General features: G+C 46.7%; 1 protein-coding gene across 1 annotated transcript in view; it reads left to right on the top strand.

Moving 5' to 3' along the window:
- The window catches only part of SEZ6L (seizure related 6 homolog like), a 182,232-nt gene that overhangs the window by 156,157 nt on the left and 7,653 nt on the right, over positions 1-18,422 (top strand). Inside the window, exons 11-14 of the mRNA XM_044244414.1 lie at positions 2,238-2,432; positions 5,457-5,648; positions 12,478-12,672; positions 18,122-18,154. Of these exons, the coding sequence (XP_044100349.1) occupies positions 2,238-2,432; positions 5,457-5,648; positions 12,478-12,672; positions 18,122-18,154 (615 nt within the window). The remainder of the gene's footprint in view (positions 1-2,237; positions 2,433-5,456; positions 5,649-12,477; positions 12,673-18,121; positions 18,155-18,422) is intronic.

The raw sequence follows: 18,422 nt of genomic DNA, 5'->3' as shown, positions 1-18,422 counted from the left end.
ATTCTTCACAAAGTTAAGGGCCCACGAGGGCAATGATGCCAGAACCTCAATCCAGGGTGCTAGCTAAACACACGGACACCTGAATCAGAGTCTCTGGGGGTAGAGTCTAGGAGCTGAAGAACAGGAAGGCTGTCTAACTCGGGCAAGGCCACTGAACTAGTAAACAGTGGGGCCAAGATCTGAGTCATAGTGTCCCCAAATCGATCATCAGGAATGTGATGAATGTCACAGAGGAGATGGGAGGTCCCACGGGAGAATGTCACCGCGCTGGCTCAGACTGAAAAATCAGACCAGCAAACCTTTCTCAGTAGCAAAGCATTTGGCACAAGACAGACCCCATACCCAGTATCTACCCCTGTTTCTCCTCTTTTCAACCACAGTTTGAGCATTTGCAGCCGTGTCCTAAATCCAGGGCTTGGCTGGTTTTTCAAAGGCCTAAAAATAGAGGTCCCTTTTCCCCATGAAGCAATTCCAGAAGCCATTTCCCTCTCCCCTTCTTCTTGTAGACACCCCTGAGATCTCCATTCCCCAAATAAAATCATGATGAAATCCCAGGAAAAGCCATTGCTTGTTTCTCAGAATGACTTTCCTGCAGACAGGGAAGGTGCTTGGCTTTCCCCAGAAGCATATAAGAACTGCAGATTAATTATACAGCCTAATTAGCTCTCTTCTCAAAATCTGTGCAGTGGGCACTTGGATGCAAGAATAGTAATAGTGGGCTTTGCATTGTTCCCTTAGTAATGAGGATTTGCAAGAAGGAAGGCAGGATTATTCCAATCTGTGATACTGAGCTGTGTGTAACTTATTTTGGAGTGTGGTTAATGTTCACTGGTGTTATGCAACATGATTTAAAGAATGCACCAATAATTATTTTTATTTCAGCAATTGTTTGTCTAAATCTGTATCACAAAACCATATATTACAAATTCATCAAACCCATGAATTTTCAGACATTCTTAGGATGAGGCTGAGTGTGTTAGCTACCATTGCTGCATAACAAAATATCCCCCCCAAATTAGCAACACACATTTTTTAAAGATTTTGTTTATTTATTTATTTATTTATTTGGGAGAGAGAGCTCATGAGCAGAGGCGGGGGTAGGGCGGAGGGACAGGGGAGAGGGAGAAGCAGACTCCCGCTGAGCAGGGAGCCCAACTTGGGGTTCGATCCCAGGACTTAGAGATCATGACCTCAGCTGAAGACAGACACCTAACCGACTGAGTCATCCAGGTGCCCTTGCAAGGCACATTTATGATCACACACTTTCTGTGGGTCCGGAATTAGGATCTTATGCCAGATGGTTCTGACTTCGCATTTGTCATGATGACTCTGCAGTCATGATGTCAGCCAGGGTTGAGTTCATTTGAGGGCTTGACTGGGGCTGGAGCCTCTGTTTCCAAAATGGCTTCCTCATGTGGCTCACAAGTCAATGCCAGCTGTTGACAAGAGGTCTTGGATTCTATCCATGTGGATTGCTCCAGAGGGCTGCCTGAACAGCCTCACAGTGTGGCAGTTGCTCTCTCCAGAAAGCAAGAGGAGAGCCTCTCAATGTCTCTTACGGCCTGGCCTCCAGAGCCACACACCATCGCTTCTTCAATAGCCTGTTCATTATGTATATGCATACATTGGCCCTGCTGGGCTTTGCAGGGAGTACACGAGAATGTGAATTCCAGGAAGTAAGAATAACAGGGTGGGGTTGGCGTCATGACAGGTGAGGACCTGAGACAGAGAGAAGGGTTTGTCCCCCTTGGGCACCTGGGTGGCTCAGTGGGTTAAGCCACTGCCTTTGGCTCAGGTCATGATCTCAGGGTCCTGGGATCGAGTCCCGCATCAGGCTCTCTGCTCAGCAAGGGGCCTGCTTCCCTTCCTCTCTGCCTGCTTCTCTGCCTACTTGTGATCTCTGTCTGTCAAATAAATAAATAAAATCTTAAAAAAAAAAAAAGAAGGGTTTGTCCCCCAAGCCACAGTGCTAGTAAGTGGCAGGGTTGGGAATCTGTGCCTCCCCAAATCCTACACTGACATTGTCAAACCAAACTTGGTAAGTTCAGAGGCCCACAGGAAGAGCTCATCATAAAATCTCATACAGCAGAGTTCTTGGGCTTTAAGGGATTTCGAAGTGTGTCACTTATTTCTGGAGACTTTTTATTCTGTTTGCTCCTTCCTCTGACATCTGTAAAGGGAACCCCACACAGAAAGGCGCCCCCACTCATCTAATGACAATGTTTTTTGTTTTAAAGAGGTGTCAAGGAATGATTCCTGCTCAGACTTGCCAGAGATCCAGAACGGCTGGAAAACCACTTCTCATACAGAGCTTGTGCGAGGAGCCAGAATCACCTACCAGTGTGACCCAGGCTACGACATAGTGGGGAGCGACACCCTCACCTGCCAGTGGGACCTCAGCTGGAGCAGCGACCCCCCATTTTGTGAGAAAAGTAAGAGTCATCTTGTTTTCTTCTTCTGGGTCAGCAGGTGGTAAATCCCTCCCACGGAGTATTTTTCATGTAGATGCAACGGAATCCCTTCATGTAGAATCTGGCCTCCCTCCTATTCCACCAGCTGGCCGGAGCTGCTCACAAATGTCCTCTTGGCGTTCTAGGTCAGGGATGTCAGACTCAGGGGCCTCCAGAAGCCTGGCGGCTAATGTTAGGGAGGGAACTAGGCGGAGGTAGAGACAAAAGGGAATGCGGCGAAGCCTGTGTGAAAAGATCATTCAAATTCATCGTTAAGACACCGGTAGTTACCACTCAAGACCAATCCAAGTTGGACTTTGGGGCCCTAGTTAAAAACCCCTATCACAAGTAACCGGCTTCCCCCAGAGAGTACCGATCCCAGCCTCCCGGCACCTTCTGCCTGCGGCTCGCAGGCGTGCAGACCAGGTACCACCCATTATAGCTCCGTCCGGTGTCTTGAACAGTGTCAGAAAAAGGAGGTGCTTCTGGTTTCTATACTGAATCTTAGCAGAGGTGGGAGAGGAGCTAAATTTGAGGCTGGCCTCTTCCCGCTAACCATTTGCTTCCGATCTCCTCCTACGCAAGCCTCCATTCTGCATCTGTCTTGCTGGGACTCCTTGGGGATTTTGGCAGACCTGCTTGGCCTGCCTCAAGTGACGGGCTGCACGATAAGAAATATTAAGTGTCAGCAGAGAAAGAGGGTATTGGGGAAGGGGGGGTTATATTCAATCCCTGTCACAAATATTCCAATGGCAAAGAAAATTAATTATAATTGGGTGAAACATGAAAAAGAAAAATCCTCAAAATTGGCTACAAAAACATCTGCTTGTTCCATAACAGGATGTGGTGTATGTTCGTGTGTGTGTGTGTGTGTGTGTGTGTGTGTGTTTATAATGATGGAAAATAAAAAAACCAACAATGAGAAGCACCATGGGGTGGTGAGACCCATCGCAGATGCATTAACACGATCTACACCATCATTGCTTCTTTTTTTTCCCCCGAAGATTGTATTTATTTATTTTAGAGAGATAGAGAGAAAGAGAGTGCAAGCAGGAGGAACACAGGGAGAGGGGCGAGCAGACTGAGCACTGACTCTACACGGAGCACGGAGCCCGATGTGGGGCTCAATCTCAAGACCCTGAGATCACGACCTGAGTCGAAACCAAAAGTCAGGCGCTCACCCAACTGAGTCCCATCATTACTTATAAAATGTTTTAAACATACCTGTCTTCATAATGACTTTTAAATTTTTGAACAATAATGGTTTTTAAATATTTTGAATAATGACTTTTGAAATTTTTTGAATGAGAATGGCTTTTGAATTTTTTGAAGAAAGATTTTTAAACCTTTTGAATAATAATGATTTTTCAAAAGTTTTAATAATCATGATCTTTTTAGGGACCCCCTAGATGACTCAGTCGGTTAAGCATCCAACTCTTGACTCAGGTCATGATCTCAGGATCGTGAGTTCAAGCCCCTTGTTGGGCTCCAGGCTGAGCACAGAGCCTACTTTAAAAAATAAGTAAATAAAAGAATAATGATGATGGTGATTTTTGAAGTGTTTAAAATAATAATGATGTTATACATTGCGGTAATGAGTTTTAAAAGCTTGGAGGGGACATAAACTAGCTCTCTCTGGAAAACTCTTCAGCTGCCTCACTCTTTGCCAGGAAAAGACCCAAATTAGAGCAAGTGAATTTGCACTGGGCCCCTTCTGGATATCAGCGTTTATGTTCCCATGCTGGTTGCCTGTCGCTGTGCATCTAAGACAGAGACCCACCAACCTGCCTCAGTGGCTTCTCTTCCAGTGGAATAAGAACAGCAGAATATCCTGAGGCCAGTGGGGTCTCCCTCAGAAACCTCAGGGGGTCACCAATGCCTTTCATTCATTCATTCCAGTGATTCATTCAATGACACTCTTTTTTTTTTTAAGATTTTATTTATTTATTTGACAGACAGAGATCACAAGTAGACAGAGAGGCAGGCAGAGAGAGAGAGATAGGGGGAAGCAGGCTCCCCGCTGAGCAGAGAGCCCGATGTGGGGCTCCATCCCAGGACCCTGGGATCATGACCTGAGCCGAAGGCAGCGGCTTAACCCACTGAGCCACCCAGGCGCCCTTTCAACGACACTCTTGACGTCAAAAGATGCACATAAACATATCTTCCCATGACACAAGCCGCAGGTGTTCACTTACAGAACTCAAGCAGCAGTAAAATTAGGAAGTACAGCATGAAAATCCCTCATGATCTTCCTCTCCGGAAATGACACCGCTCTTAAAAGTTTATTCTGTGTTGTTGCAATGCATCGTGTGTTACACATACACACATCGATGTGTATGTGCGAATTGTGCATATAAAGACACAGAGATACTCATACAGAAACATCCATAGGTAAGGATATTTTACCACTGCTGTTTTCTCAACTCAGAAACCCAGATACTTTTTCATATCACACATGTGGCATACTTCATTCTTTTTTTAATTGGCTTAATTTGAATTGGCTTACTGTTTTCCCTTTATGTGCATTGATTTTTTAATTGAAAAGTAATGGATGCTGTTTTACTAGATTCAGGTACCACAAGGAAAGCAGGGAAGGTCCCCCTCACTTTGCTGTCTTCAGTGGGTGCTCAGGATTTCATAGAACAGCTGTTCCATATTTAATTCTTCCCCTGCATTCTTTTTTTCCCTGTTTTGTTGTTGTTGTTGTTGTTGTTGCTGTTTTGTTTTTTACCATTACAAATAATTGTGCAGTGAACAACCTTGTACATAGGTCTTTGGGTCCAGACGCAAACATTTCCTTGGGCTACTTCCTATACATGGAATTAAATTCAGGTCTCTTTCGTCCCGTCCTCTTCTCCAGCCACCTTCGATGAGTGATGAGCTCAGACGCAGCTTCCAAACAGGAGAAGAACCAAGTTGGGAAACTTTCCAGATCATTCTGTAGTTCTCAGCAAACCTGTGATCATCAAGCATCCTAACGCCCTCTTGGTCTGATTTCGTCCATAGTTATGTACTGCACTGACCCCGGGGAAGTGGACCACTCAACCCGCTTAATTTCCGATCCTGTGCTGCTGGTGGGCACCACCATCCAATACACATGCAATCCAGGTTTTGTGCTGGAAGGGAGCTCTCTTCTGACCTGCTACAGCCGCGAGACCGGTACACCCATCTGGACGTCACGCCTGCCCCACTGCGTCTGTGAGTCCTATCTGTTGGCTTGATGCAGACAGGGACTTGCTGCCTCTTATCCGGGCAGAGGACTGGGCTTCTAGGAGGAGGCATTCCACCGTTTGAGAGGGCTTACTGTTATTACTGTCCAGATCAAAGGCATGCGTACTAGAACATTTACGGTACATGTATTGGGCACTAGGCTAAGTCCTTTACCAAACGCCCCTCCCTTCTGCCTTGTGAGCAAGGCACTGTTGTCTCTGTTGCAAGAAGAGGATACTAGAGGGTGTAATGCTAAGCAAAATAAGTCAATCAGAGAAAGACAATGATCATATGATCTCCCTGATATGAAGAATTTGAGAGACAGGGCTGGGGATCCTGGAGGGAAGGGAGGGAAAAATGAAACAAGAAGGGACCTAGGAGGGAGACAAACTAGAAGAGACTCCTCGTCTCAGGAAACAAACAGGGTTGCTGGGAGGAGGGGGAGGGATGGGGTGGCTGGGTGATGGACACTGGGGAGGTATGTGCTATGGTGAGAGCTGTGAATTGTGTAAGACTGATGATTCACAGACCTGTACCCCTGAAGCAAATAATACACTATACGTTAATTTAAAAAAAAAAAAAAAGAGGATACTAAGGTTCAAGGAGTGAAATCATTGCCCCAGGTCACACAGCCCATCAATAGTGGAGGCCAAGGCCAAACCCAGAGCTACCTGACTCTGCCCAACAATCAAGCCATCCACAGGACATGAAATTGGTGGATTTAAACTCTTGTTTGGTCTTAACTATGTGAAGTCACTAACACAGATGTTTGGTTAAGAAAAGACTTTGGGGCTTTCTTATTCATAAAGAGTCAAAAAGGAAAAGTCACTCTGACAGTCACTCTGACAAGGGAGGAATTACTATTCATGCCAGGGAGAGAGGGGAGAGAGGAGTGGTCCAGGGGTGCTTAGCCTGAATGTGCGCGGGATCACTCAGGAAGTTTTAAAACTCGCTGGAGTTTCTGATGCTCCGGGTCTGGGGCGTAGCTCAAGCAGTGAGGTTTTTCAAAGCTCCCCCACCCCACTCCCAGAGTTCCGATGTGCAGCCAGAGATCAGAACCATGGCTCAGAGGAATAAGGAGACGACGCGGAAGGAGCAAAGCCTCACACAGTGTGGACTTGAGAAACCGTCAGCTGCGCTAATATTTTATACGAGCATGTTATGAGCAGCTCTATTAAGGGTTCAGTCAGCTCACGTTCCAGAAGCTACTGGTAGGGCTACATCAAAATTAAAAGGCTCTGCACAGCAAAAGGGGACTTTCTTATTCTGGGTTCCCGTGCAACGAGGAACTTTGGACTTCATACCATGAGTCTCCATCTGCCTCTTTAGTCCAGGTCCTAGAGTTTCAGAGCTAAGGACGTCTCGGAGGTAAAATACAGTATGATTCAGACGTAAGACACATCTGCTCCCTTTTACAGATAATGGTCGCTAGTTATTGATTGTGTAAGACATCATACTAAGCAGATTGTATGCATCTGTGAATGTAAGTACATGTATGTGTGTAGAGTGCCTGTGTGTGTGTATGTGTGTGTGTGTGCAAATATACTCAGAAAACCAAAGCTCAGAAGGGAAAAAAGATAACAATAGTTACTGTTTGTTGAATGTGTAAAACACATTGCTGGGACGCCGGGGTGATTAAGTTCGTTAAGAGTCTGGCTTCGGCTCACGTTATGATCCCAGGGTCCTGGGTTCGAACCCTGAACTGGGCTCCCTGCTCAGCAGGGAGCCTGGATCTCTTTCTCCCTCTGTGTGCATGCATGCATGTATGGTTTGTTTAAAGGTGGTTGAGACTCACAGGGACATGTGATTAAGGTCACACCACTTTTTCATGAGCAGAGCTGAGATTCTGGTCTTGGACCCCATGGCCCTTTCCACCAGCCTTGCCCCAACATATTTCATCGTGAGTGACTGGGGACAAAGTCATGCAAGGATGTGCCAGCAAAATTGTAGCCTATGGCCCAAACTCCTCACCCACAAGCACATCCCCTCCCAATCCCCAGACCTTTGGACCAAGTTCCCAGGGCATTACAGGGAGAACTGTATCTCCCAAGAGGAGATGTTGAAATCCTAACCCCAGTACTGTAATGGGGACTTTTTTTGGAACAACGGTCTTCACAGATGTAACCAAGTTAACACAAGGCCCTACAGGATTAGGTTGGGCACCAACCCAGTGACCGGGGTCCTCATAAGAAGAGGAACAATTGAACATGGAGACCCAGGGAGAAGCCATTCTGTGCTTGCAAGTCTAGGAACACCAAGGATTGCCATCTACCCCTGGAAGCTAGGAGGAAGCAAGGATGGATCCTTCCCCTTAGGTCTCGGACGGAGGGAGTGTGGTCCTTGAAGGCCACCTTGACCTGGGACTTCTAGCTTCCGAAGCTGTGACACAGTGCATTTCTGTTATTCAAAGTGCGCCCCCCCCAACCGCCCTGTCAGATGCACATCGCTAAGGCAGCCCAGAACACCCCTGCAGTTCCCATTCCCTCCAGGAGCCTGTGAGGGGAATCAGCAGCCGCTTGAGCCGGTCCAGCTGCAGAGCCCCAGAGATGAGAAGCTAAAAATAAAAGCTTATTTAAAACGACTGAAAGGTGGAGGTATCATTTAAGAAAGAAAGAGAGAAAGGAAGGAAGAAAGGGAGGGAGGGAAGAAAGGGAGGGAAGAGAGGAAAGAAAGGAAGTCACTTCCCTAACGAGGCACAGCCTCCGAAGACCCTCTAGGCTGTGCTGGCTGCTGGGTTTTGGAGACACAAGTCTCCCTCCCTCTGAGGCTGCCTTCCCCTGGAATCTCAGTTGTGACGGCTTCCCTGACACCCGCGCTAATGAGTCACGAGCCAGGCTGGGTGTCAGGAGACACGCGATCCTCCCAGAAGCCCAAACAGCAGCCCGGCACGTGCTTCCAGCCTCATTACCAGCAAGCGAGACTGGCAGGAGATGGGAGGCAAGAGGATGGTCAATTCTGGCAGTGGGGGCTGTGGGGGGGGGGGTGGCGAGAGAGACAGGCTGTATCTGGGTTCTGAGGGTGTTTCTAAGGATGAATCTGTCAGACATCTACAGCTTTCACGTGTCTCCTCCGCCCTTCACCTTGCCAAGCCCGTCCCCAGCGTTAGTGCACTGAACACTCATGAAACTGTATGGGTGGTACCTGTGTTCACTTAAAAACAGGCAAAGGAGGCCCAGAGAGGGTAAGCCGCTTTCCTGAGGTCACATAATAGGGAAGGGGAGAAGCCAGGCTTCCAACTGAAGACTGACTAAGCCCCAAATCAGCATTTTCCCACCTTAGCTCTCTGCAATCCCGGCTTCTGAGCAAAGCTCTGGTGCTTTACCCCTGACAACGATCTTCCACCAACAAGCTCAGGCAGTCGACAGAGCCAGTTGTAAAGCTCTGAATGTGTATAGTTTTTGTTCCTGGTGGCCTGTCCAAGGCCATTGTTTGGTCCAGCCGGGACTCCAAACCATGTCTTTTGAGTCCTCCAAGAACTGACGGGTCAAGCATGGGGAGAAGGGAAGTGTCTGGAATTCACAGCCAAACACCAGCCTGCTCAGCTCTGCTGGGTGACCTTGGGCAAGTAGCTTGCCCTCTCTGGGCCTCAAAACCCTCAGCTGTGAAAAGGGAATGCTGCTCCCTACCTGACAGGGCAGTTGGAAGTGACTCATGCAATAATTCAAAAAGTGCCTCCTAATGCAGACACAGGCATGTCCAGACTTTCTCCCCTCATAGTACCCTTGGCGTCTCAGGAATTATTTTGGTAAATATCCTAGTCTGAAATACCTAATAGTTCTATCTGCTAAGCAATTAGCTCCAAACAACTTAATAAGTAGCTCTATCTTGACAACTTAGTAGCCGTTTGAAAAAGTAATGCACGTATTATAGGATTTGATTTTGATTGCATTGTTTAAAGATTTTGTTTATTTATTTGAGAGAGAGAGAGAGCAGAGGGAAAGAACCTCAAGCCGACTCCCCACTGAGCAGGGAGCCCGATGTGAGCCTCGATCCCACGACCCCAAGGTCATGACCTGAGCTGAAATCAAGAGTCAGATGCTTAACTGACTGAGCCCCCCAGGTGTCCCATGACTTTTACTGCATTCTTAAATAACTAGAATCACAGCTACAGGGGTGTGGATGTCTCTTGGGCTCTGACAAACTTCTCAGACTTTGGCAACTGGACTCTGCCACCTTCATTCTGTTTCACAGTGATTTTCTCAGAGCTCTTGCTTTTTAGTGCACTCACTGAAGAAAACCCAGCTTTGCAAAGACAGGGCATCATCAAAAGAAATGTAGCTCTGTCTAATGTTGGCACCATTCACATGGGTCTGGGAGGTGTTCCTTTGTCTCCTCCAAGTTTTGAAAAGTCACACAGGGGTGCTGTTTGTGGTGGCACCCTGGTGTGCCTCAGATCACAGTTTGGGAACTGTGGTCCAAAAGCCCTAAAAATACAGCTGTGTCTAAACAGACGTGATCCAGATTCTCAGGGAGCCTGGGGGCTATTGGAGATGGGAGGAGGAGAGCCAGGTCTGTGAAAGAAATAACAATGACTCCTCGGCAAAACCTCCTCCAGGAAGGCCTCCCTGACTGCCTAGGCTAGGTCATGTTTCTCTTCCCATAAGCTCCCATGGCTCCTACAGTTGCATTGACCACAGCACTTGCGGCAGTTTATTGAAATGATCTCTTTACCTGTTCATAGACTCAAATACATAATTCACTGACCAGGTGGGTATTTGCAGGCTCAAGAAACGACAGCCCTTGCTACTATTACTGCCATTGATGTTGTTGGCAGTACTAAATGCAGTCTTTGTTGCAACTTCCCTTCTTTGATGGTACTTGACTCCCAAAGCTCCCATCCAGAAAATAAAAACCACACCACCAAAAGTAATGAAGAGCCTACGAATTCAGTGAGTGTTTTATGGGCGGTTCCCCAGGGAGACACTTAGGGATTCCCAGGAGGCCCTGGCTCTTCACGCCCTGCCCTCGGAACACCACAAATAGAGGACACGGGGATCTCCTGACCAGGGCAGAGCCCGCGTGGCCAGACCAACGCCATAGTAAAAGTTTCCACTGATGCATCATCCCCAGCGGCCTCACCTTGACTCCCATGCCGGCTTCCAGCTGGGTGCCCCATTTCACTTAGAAATTCCTGTCTCTGAGAAAGCAGTAGCTCAGAGGAATTCATGACAGTCCAGGGGACTTGGCACAAGAAGGGCCCCTCCTACCTCCACTACCCCAGAGCCATTCAATGCACCAGGTTTCAAACCCGCCAGGTCCATCACTTGCCGGTTGAACGACTTCAAACAAGCCAGCATCCTCATCAAAAAGGATGATCGTGCCAACCCTAAATACAGATGCTGGTAACCATGTGTGTGGCCCACAGCGAGGGCTTGGGTACCATCGGTTACTAATGATCACACAGATTTGGTGCTTTGCTATTTGTGGGGTATTTTAAGAACCGTTCATAGCAATACCTGGGGAACCTGATTTTCACATTTTGTTCCAATGTGTTCCCCAAAAATGTACATTTTTCCCCTATAGTTAAGGAGAGGGGAGAAATGGGAGGAATATAGAAATGAGGGTGGGTTTGTGACTGTTTCCAAAACTGCCAGCCCATCTCAGTTGTATTCCTGAGAAAGAACAGAATGAGTTCACACGGAATTGTTGAAGAGCCAAGATCAGTGATTCTCAGCCGGGGTGACTCTGCTCCCGGGAGACATGTGTCAGTGGCAATTCCTAGAGACATGTTTGGTTGTCACAACAAGGAACAAGTGGATAGAGGTCAGGATCTAGTGGCTCCACGTCCTACAAGGTGGAGATGGCCCTATCACAAGGAATTACCCAGCCCAAAATGTCAATAGCATCTAAGGTTGAGAAAATCTGCCTTTGATGGTCTTATTTCGAAGGGTGGGTACATCCTTGGAGTGGGAATGTCATCACCCAGCCACATTTCAGCTGAAGATGGGGTCTTGACCAGTCCATTTATGTAATAAGCAGGAAACTTAGAGTCCAGAGTCTGGAATAGGTTAAATCAGGGATGGGTTCAATTCTCTAGTATATCTTAAGCTGCCAGGCATCATTTATGATGCTCCTACTGTATAGCATAGGATCATATATGAGAGTCCTTATAGAGCAGGCCCTGGGCTTCAAGCACGCCCTAACAGGTTCATCTCCAGTGAGGAGAAGTGATATTAAATAATTAAATACAATGCAGTGTGTTCAGTGCTGGGGCAGAGGAAGAACTAGGAAGATTAGTGACTCTATTAGGGATAGAGGGTCCCAGGAAAGGCTCCTGGGAAGTGGAGAAATGAGGACTGAGTACTGAAAGATCAGACTTATCCAAGCTGAGTGGGCAGGTAAGGTGTAAGGTGAGGAGGAAGAATATTTCATAATATGACAACATGGCCATCCATCATTGACTGAGCACCTATGACCTGCCAAGAATATGCTAAATGCCTTATATTCATGACCTTATTTAATCTTCCAAACCCCTATGAAAGTATTCCCATTTTACTGATAAGAGAAATCGAGGCTCAGAGAGGCTGTGACCCTTGCTGGAGGTCACACAGCAAATATGTAGTAGGACCCAGATTTCAAGCCAGATTCCACATCCTGGGACGTACGATGGTGCTCATGCATACTAGGTGGCCAGGGGCAGGAGATGGGGAGGTGAGTTTGGGGAATGGAAAAACACTGGAGGTGAGGGAAAGGCAGAGAGACCATACTGGCGAAAGGTACTGGCGAGGGTGGCAAAAGCCAGACCAGGCAGCCTGTGAGCGGGAGTCCACCGGGACTTGCATGATCTCATCAGAGCTGTTTCGGGCTTGCATTTCAGCCGAGGAGTCCCTGGCATGTGACAACCCTGGCTTGCCCGAAAACGGCTACCAGATCCTGTACAAGCGGCTCTACCTGCCGGGAGAGTCCCTCACCTTCATGTGCTACGAAGGCTTTGAGCTCATGGGCGAAGTGACCATTCGATGCATCCTGGGACAGCCATCCCACTGGAACGGGCCCCTACCCGTTTGTAAAGGTACAGAAACCTACTCGCCAGGCAGGGACCGGGAGCAGGAGATGTCCAGTCTGGCTTCTTGCGATGACTCTCAATTCACTCTCAAAAGTCCAGCTACTGTATTTCCTGACATCTAAGATACCGCCATTATTTTCTGCACCAAGAAAGAAAGAATAAAGTGCTGCCAATGAAACGCTGGCACAATGCCTTCTCCTGGCTTAGCATTTTCATCTCTACTTACTAACAGCTCCGTTTCGAGCTTAGATTTTTATCATGAAGGAGAGCCATTCTGCTTTGAACTCCTGCTTCGGTTACGCGGCTTAAACCTTCCCTGCCTCCTGCATCCCGTTTTCACGACCACTTGGTTCCCAGGGGTTACGAGGGCTCCCCGGTTGCCCCTGGGGTGGTCTCCCCGGCCGCTCTCACCCTCCCCAAACGCTGACGATCCTGTGATGGGCGAAGGCACACACACAGGCATTATGAGCGCCACCTTGTGGCAGCAAATTAACATGCCATTGGTTGCAAGACACCCTCATCCCAGAGATGGTGAAGAGGGAAAACTTGTTTTATTTTTTTTTTAAAGATTTTATTTATTTGTCAGACAGCGAGAGCGAGCACAGGCAGACAGAACGGCAGGCAGAGACAGAGGGAGAAGCAGGCTCCCCGCCGAGCAAGGAACCCGATGTGGGACTCGATCCCAGGACGCTGGGATCATGACCCGAGCTGAAGGCAGTTGCTTAAAACTGAGCCACCCAGGCATCCCGGAAAACTTGTTTTAAAATCAGTAAACACTCATCACGAAAATTAAATTTTGACAAAGCCAGTGAGATTTGGATTTGTTTATCGAAGTCTTTGAGGTATACAATTAATAACAAATATCCTAAATCTGATCTTGGCCTTTTATGGCATTAATGGCCCTTTGAGAATGAGGCAGAAAGTTCTGAATTCTTTCCCCAGCAGGGACAGAGGCATCATGGAGTTTTACATTTCTACTTGGGAGCCCATAACTTCAATGGATCCCCAGATGCTTTATGATGAACTTCAGCCTTAATTAAGCCTTACAAATGTTTTCCCAATGAGCATTTCTATTCCTAGGTAGATGTACAAAATAATTGCAAATAAGTACTTACTTGTACCTGAATATTCCTAGTAGCATTGCTCACAAGAGATGGGAACTACCCTAATGTCCATCTACTGGGGAACATACAAATAAAATGTGGCCTAGCCGTAGTGGAATATTATTCAGCCATGAAGAGGAATGGAAGGCTGACACCTGTCACAGCCTGAATGGACCTTGAAAACATGATGCTAAGGGAAAGAAGCCAGACACAAAGATTACATACCCTATGATTCCATTTATATGAAATATCTCAAATCGGTAAACGCATAGAGAAGGGAAGCAGATTGGTGGCTCTCAGAGCTGGGGTGGAGAGAGAAGAGTAACTACTTAGTTGGTACAAAGTTGCCTTTTAGGGCTGATGAAAATGTTCTCAAACTAGAGAGAGGTGGTAGCTCCCCAAAATCGTGAATGTGCTAAATGCCACCAAATAGCACACTTTAAACTGATTAATTCTATGTTATATGAAATTTATCTCTGTTTTTTATTTTTTTTAAGATTTTATCTGTTTATTCGAGAGACTACAAGAGAGCAGGAATGGGGAGAGGGTCAGAAGGAGAAGCAGAGCTGGGAGCCCATTGCAGGACTCAACCCCGGAACCCAGGGATCATGTCCCAAGCTGAAGGCAATTGCCTAACCAACTGAGCTACCCACACACCCTTACCTATTTTTTTTTAATGTTTTTACTTTTTTTTCCTGAATGGCCTCATTTAAACCTCGGGACCACACTCTAAGATAGATGAGGCATCTTACCCATGGTACGGTTACAAAAGCAGAGGCTCAGAGAAGTTAAGTGACTTTCCCAAAGACACACAGCTATTACAAGACAAATCCAGGATTTGAACCCACATCTGATTGTGAAGTCCCCGCCTCTTCCCCAGTGAGCTGCCTGGTAGGTGGACTTCAAGGCTGTGAGTTTGGTGGCTTCCAACCCCCCCATTCAGCATTCGAATCACCCAGCCTGCTTATGAGAAACACGTTCTTGAATCTGCTACTCCAGCTCTACAAAATTCGAATCACTGAGGGGTAGGACCCCGTAAATATACATTTTAACAAGCTCTTGGTTGCTCCAATGCACTTTGAATCAGAGACACTTAAGGCAATGGTTTCTGAACATAAGATACAAATATAAACAGATTTCTGGACACCTGAAGGGGAGATGCTAAGTCACTGGGCCTAGGGCAGGATCCAGGGCCCAGGGTCACTAGCAGCAGCAGTGAGTCTTATCCTCAGGCAAGTGTGGGAAACATTGGCCTAGAGATGCTGCGTATTCTCACCTGGAATCAAGCCAGAGCCTATCCAGCGAGAGCCAAGACCGTATAGAAGCAGTTCTTAATAAGAGGGCAAGAGATCCCATTGAAATGCAAAAAAAAAGTAAGAGATCAGCAACTGAGATTTAAAACAACTGCCTCCCTCCTCTTCCCTGCCATAATTTTTGACAAAGTCTAGCCCTGTGCTTGACTTCTTTTTGATGGCACAGGAAATCCACTTTGTCGAGGTGAAACACTGGGATGTTTTCCTGGGGGAAAGATTGCCTATAAACTGTCTAACTGCTACAGGGACATTCATAGGAGTTGATCTGGTATTGTTGGTAAGTGTTCTGTGTGGAGGGAAATTAATAGGGTTTGTTTTTAAGAAATCTAATTAAGGAGGGTGCCTGGGTGGCTCAGTCAATAAGCATCTGCCTTTGGCTCAGGTCATAATCCCAGGGTCCAGGGATGGAGCCCACATCCAGCTCCCTGCTCAGCGGGAAGCCTGCTTCTCCCTCTTCCACTCCTCCTTGCTCGTGTTCCCCCTCTCTCGCTGTCTCTGTCAAATAAGTAAATAAAATCTTTATAAAAAAATCTAAGTAAGGACCTCATGGAAGGACCGTTTTTGACTCTCCATGTAATCTGCCCCTGACTGTGTATGTTCCGCTTTGGATATGCTACAAAAGTATCTCATGCAAGAAATAGAAGAAACCAAAGTTGCCAATGAAGCATTAACGGTTTTTCCCTTCCTTTCTCCATCCCTTCCATTCATTCGCTGGGGAAGCTGGTACTGATCACCAGTGAAAGTCCAGTCTCCCCAGTTCCCTGGACACAGAGAGACACACTGCAAAGAGTGGGCAGGCAGTGTTCGTGTGTTGCCAAGTAAAAAATCCCTCATACCATACGTACTTTGTGTTTTCCATTCCCCCATTTATCACACACATCTGTCAAGAGGGAAAAAAGAAAAAATAGAGCCCTGTCTTATCTTTTTAATTGCCATGTGGCTTTGTACACTGTGATGTCTCCTGATGCATTCACTCCTTCCTCTGTGCGTGGGTCTCCCAGTTCTTTTCTGGTTTCTTGTTTGTTTTGTCTCTTTTTGCCCAGAAATCGGCTTGCTCATGAATCTTTGGGTGCTGGCGTTTCTCATCAAATAGGACAGATTCCTTCAAGGGGATTGATGGCGTGGGCAAAGTTCTGTGGATGCTGACACTTTGTGGATCTTGCCAGATTCTCTTCTGCCACTGTAGTGATTCACCTCCCCCTCTAGTAATGTGTGATAATGTCCTTTTCCCACATCCTTGCCAGCACTAGATATGATCAGGGTTTTGTTTTGTTTTGTTTTGTTTTTTGACGTTGCCCATCTGATGGGAAGATAGAACTACCATCCGAAAATACATGACAAAAATGCAAGAAAAGATAAAAGGTACTCAGTTTCACATCCCTGAGATAGGCAAGCCCTTGAAGGCCCACCAGGTGAGTGGCCCCCTGCCTCTCACTTTCTTCCTCAGGCATGACAAAGTTTCTGGCACGAGAGGATCTTGGGGGATGCTTCTATCTTTCTCTCCCCTCTGTTTCCACTCCTGAAACCCCACGACTCTGTAAGGTTATGACAAATCACCTCCTGTTCCCAGAAAAAGTGGGATGTGTGGCTTTGTGTTCTAGAGTTGGTGAAGTGACTGAGCGCCAATGTAAGGCCACCTGCCTGGGACTGAGGGTCCCTGGGCTTCCTCCTGGCTGGGCTGTGGACCACCTGCATGACCTTGGGCGAGCCACCCTCCCTCCCTGAACTTGGTTTCCCTTTGTGGGAAATAAAAGGAAAAGACGTGGCCCAGGAGGCTGCATTTTAATGTGTGCCCCAGAGGGCCATTGACCACACTCCCAGGGACATGAATTCAAGGTCTCCTCCCAGCTCTGAGATACAGTAGGAGTTCCTGCACTCCCAGACACACCCAACCCAAGTCCTGCCCACGTCTGGGGCAGAAAGTACATGTCTGTCTCAGTCTTTCCATTTTCCTAATAATGCCATAGCTTCAGAAATAACCTGCAGTCAGTTAGTTAGAAAGCTAGCTTTTCAACTGCTTCTGTTGGCATCACATGGTAACGACCAACGTCCAAGAGTGACTTTGATGAGGCACAAATTAGGAAGTTTCAGTATTAGGGCATGAATACAGCTAAGCCTTTGGTGGCCATCCCCAGCCATCCCTGTATAATGTTGTCTGTTTATCTAAGCCCTTCGCTCTGGGGTTTGCTTCTTTTGAACCCATCCATGTGGGTATATTTTGGTGCTCAACCACCATGAGGTCTTTGGTGCCAAAACCTGGGAATGCCGGTCCCTATCATCTTGAACGTCTGGAGAAGTTTTATGGGGACTATGGGGAAATGAGTGAATTCTAGGGAGTTCTAGTCTGTGGTAGTGAATGGAAATTGTTTTGCAGGGAATAAGAATAATATTCACATAAATACGGAATAGAAGTGAAATCAGAGAGGTTCATATAAACATGTATTTCAAAGCAGGAAAACAGTTTCAGCTCTGGCTGGATTTTGGATGTAGGGCTTTATCTTAAGCCTCACTGTTCATCAGCCTTTGTCCTATATAGGGAACAATGAAAAACAAGCAGAACTACGACATAAGTAAGAGCAGAGGCTGGAGAAATCGAGCAGTCTGGGTTTAAAGACTGCCTTCATCCCTCGGAAGCTGTGTGAGATCAGAGAAATTGCTTCACTTCTCTGAACCTCTGTTGTTCATCCATAAAATGGGGATGATGATAGTATCCACGCAGTGAGATTGGTGTGGGAGTAAATGAGCAAATACATACAGAAAGCTCTTGGCAAGGTATCTGACATATGGTGAGTGTTTTCATAATTAATCACAGGCCGTACTGTTGTCCTTGTTTCTTTCATATCTATGTCATGATCTCTCAGGAACCTAGGAAAGAAATGTGTCCAGGCATTTCCGCTAATTCCAGGAGCCCAAGATAAATCAAAGCGGAGCACTAACTTCAGCAAAGCTTGGCACAAAATTTGCTCCCAAATTTTTGGCTTCATTTTATGCAGAGTGAATTCACTCAACATTAACCAATGCTTCCAATTTCCCTTTCAGTTAATCAAGACAGCTTTGAACACGCATTAGAAGGTGAGTTCCATAATGAAAAAAAAAATCCAATAAATCAAGCTAATAACAGAAAACAAGGGCAGGTCCTTGCATGTCCTCCTCCAGGTGCTTAAAAAAATAAGCAGAAATTCCATCTTCACACTGCTGAAGGTAATTTCAAAAATAGGACATTGTAAAAGACACAAACCATTGTTTGCAGCCTAGGGTCCTAACTATGACCTGAAAGGGATTTCTCACCAGTTCTGTTCTTGAGGTAAGAAAAGCTGAGGGTCCACATGCCTGAGTGAGG

Source organism: Neovison vison, chromosome 3 (assembly GCF_020171115.1).
Source record: "Neovison vison isolate M4711 chromosome 3, ASM_NN_V1, whole genome shotgun sequence".
Taxonomy (NCBI): domain Eukaryota; kingdom Metazoa; phylum Chordata; class Mammalia; order Carnivora; family Mustelidae; genus Neogale; species Neogale vison.
This window is presented reverse-complemented; position numbering and strand designations above follow the sequence as displayed.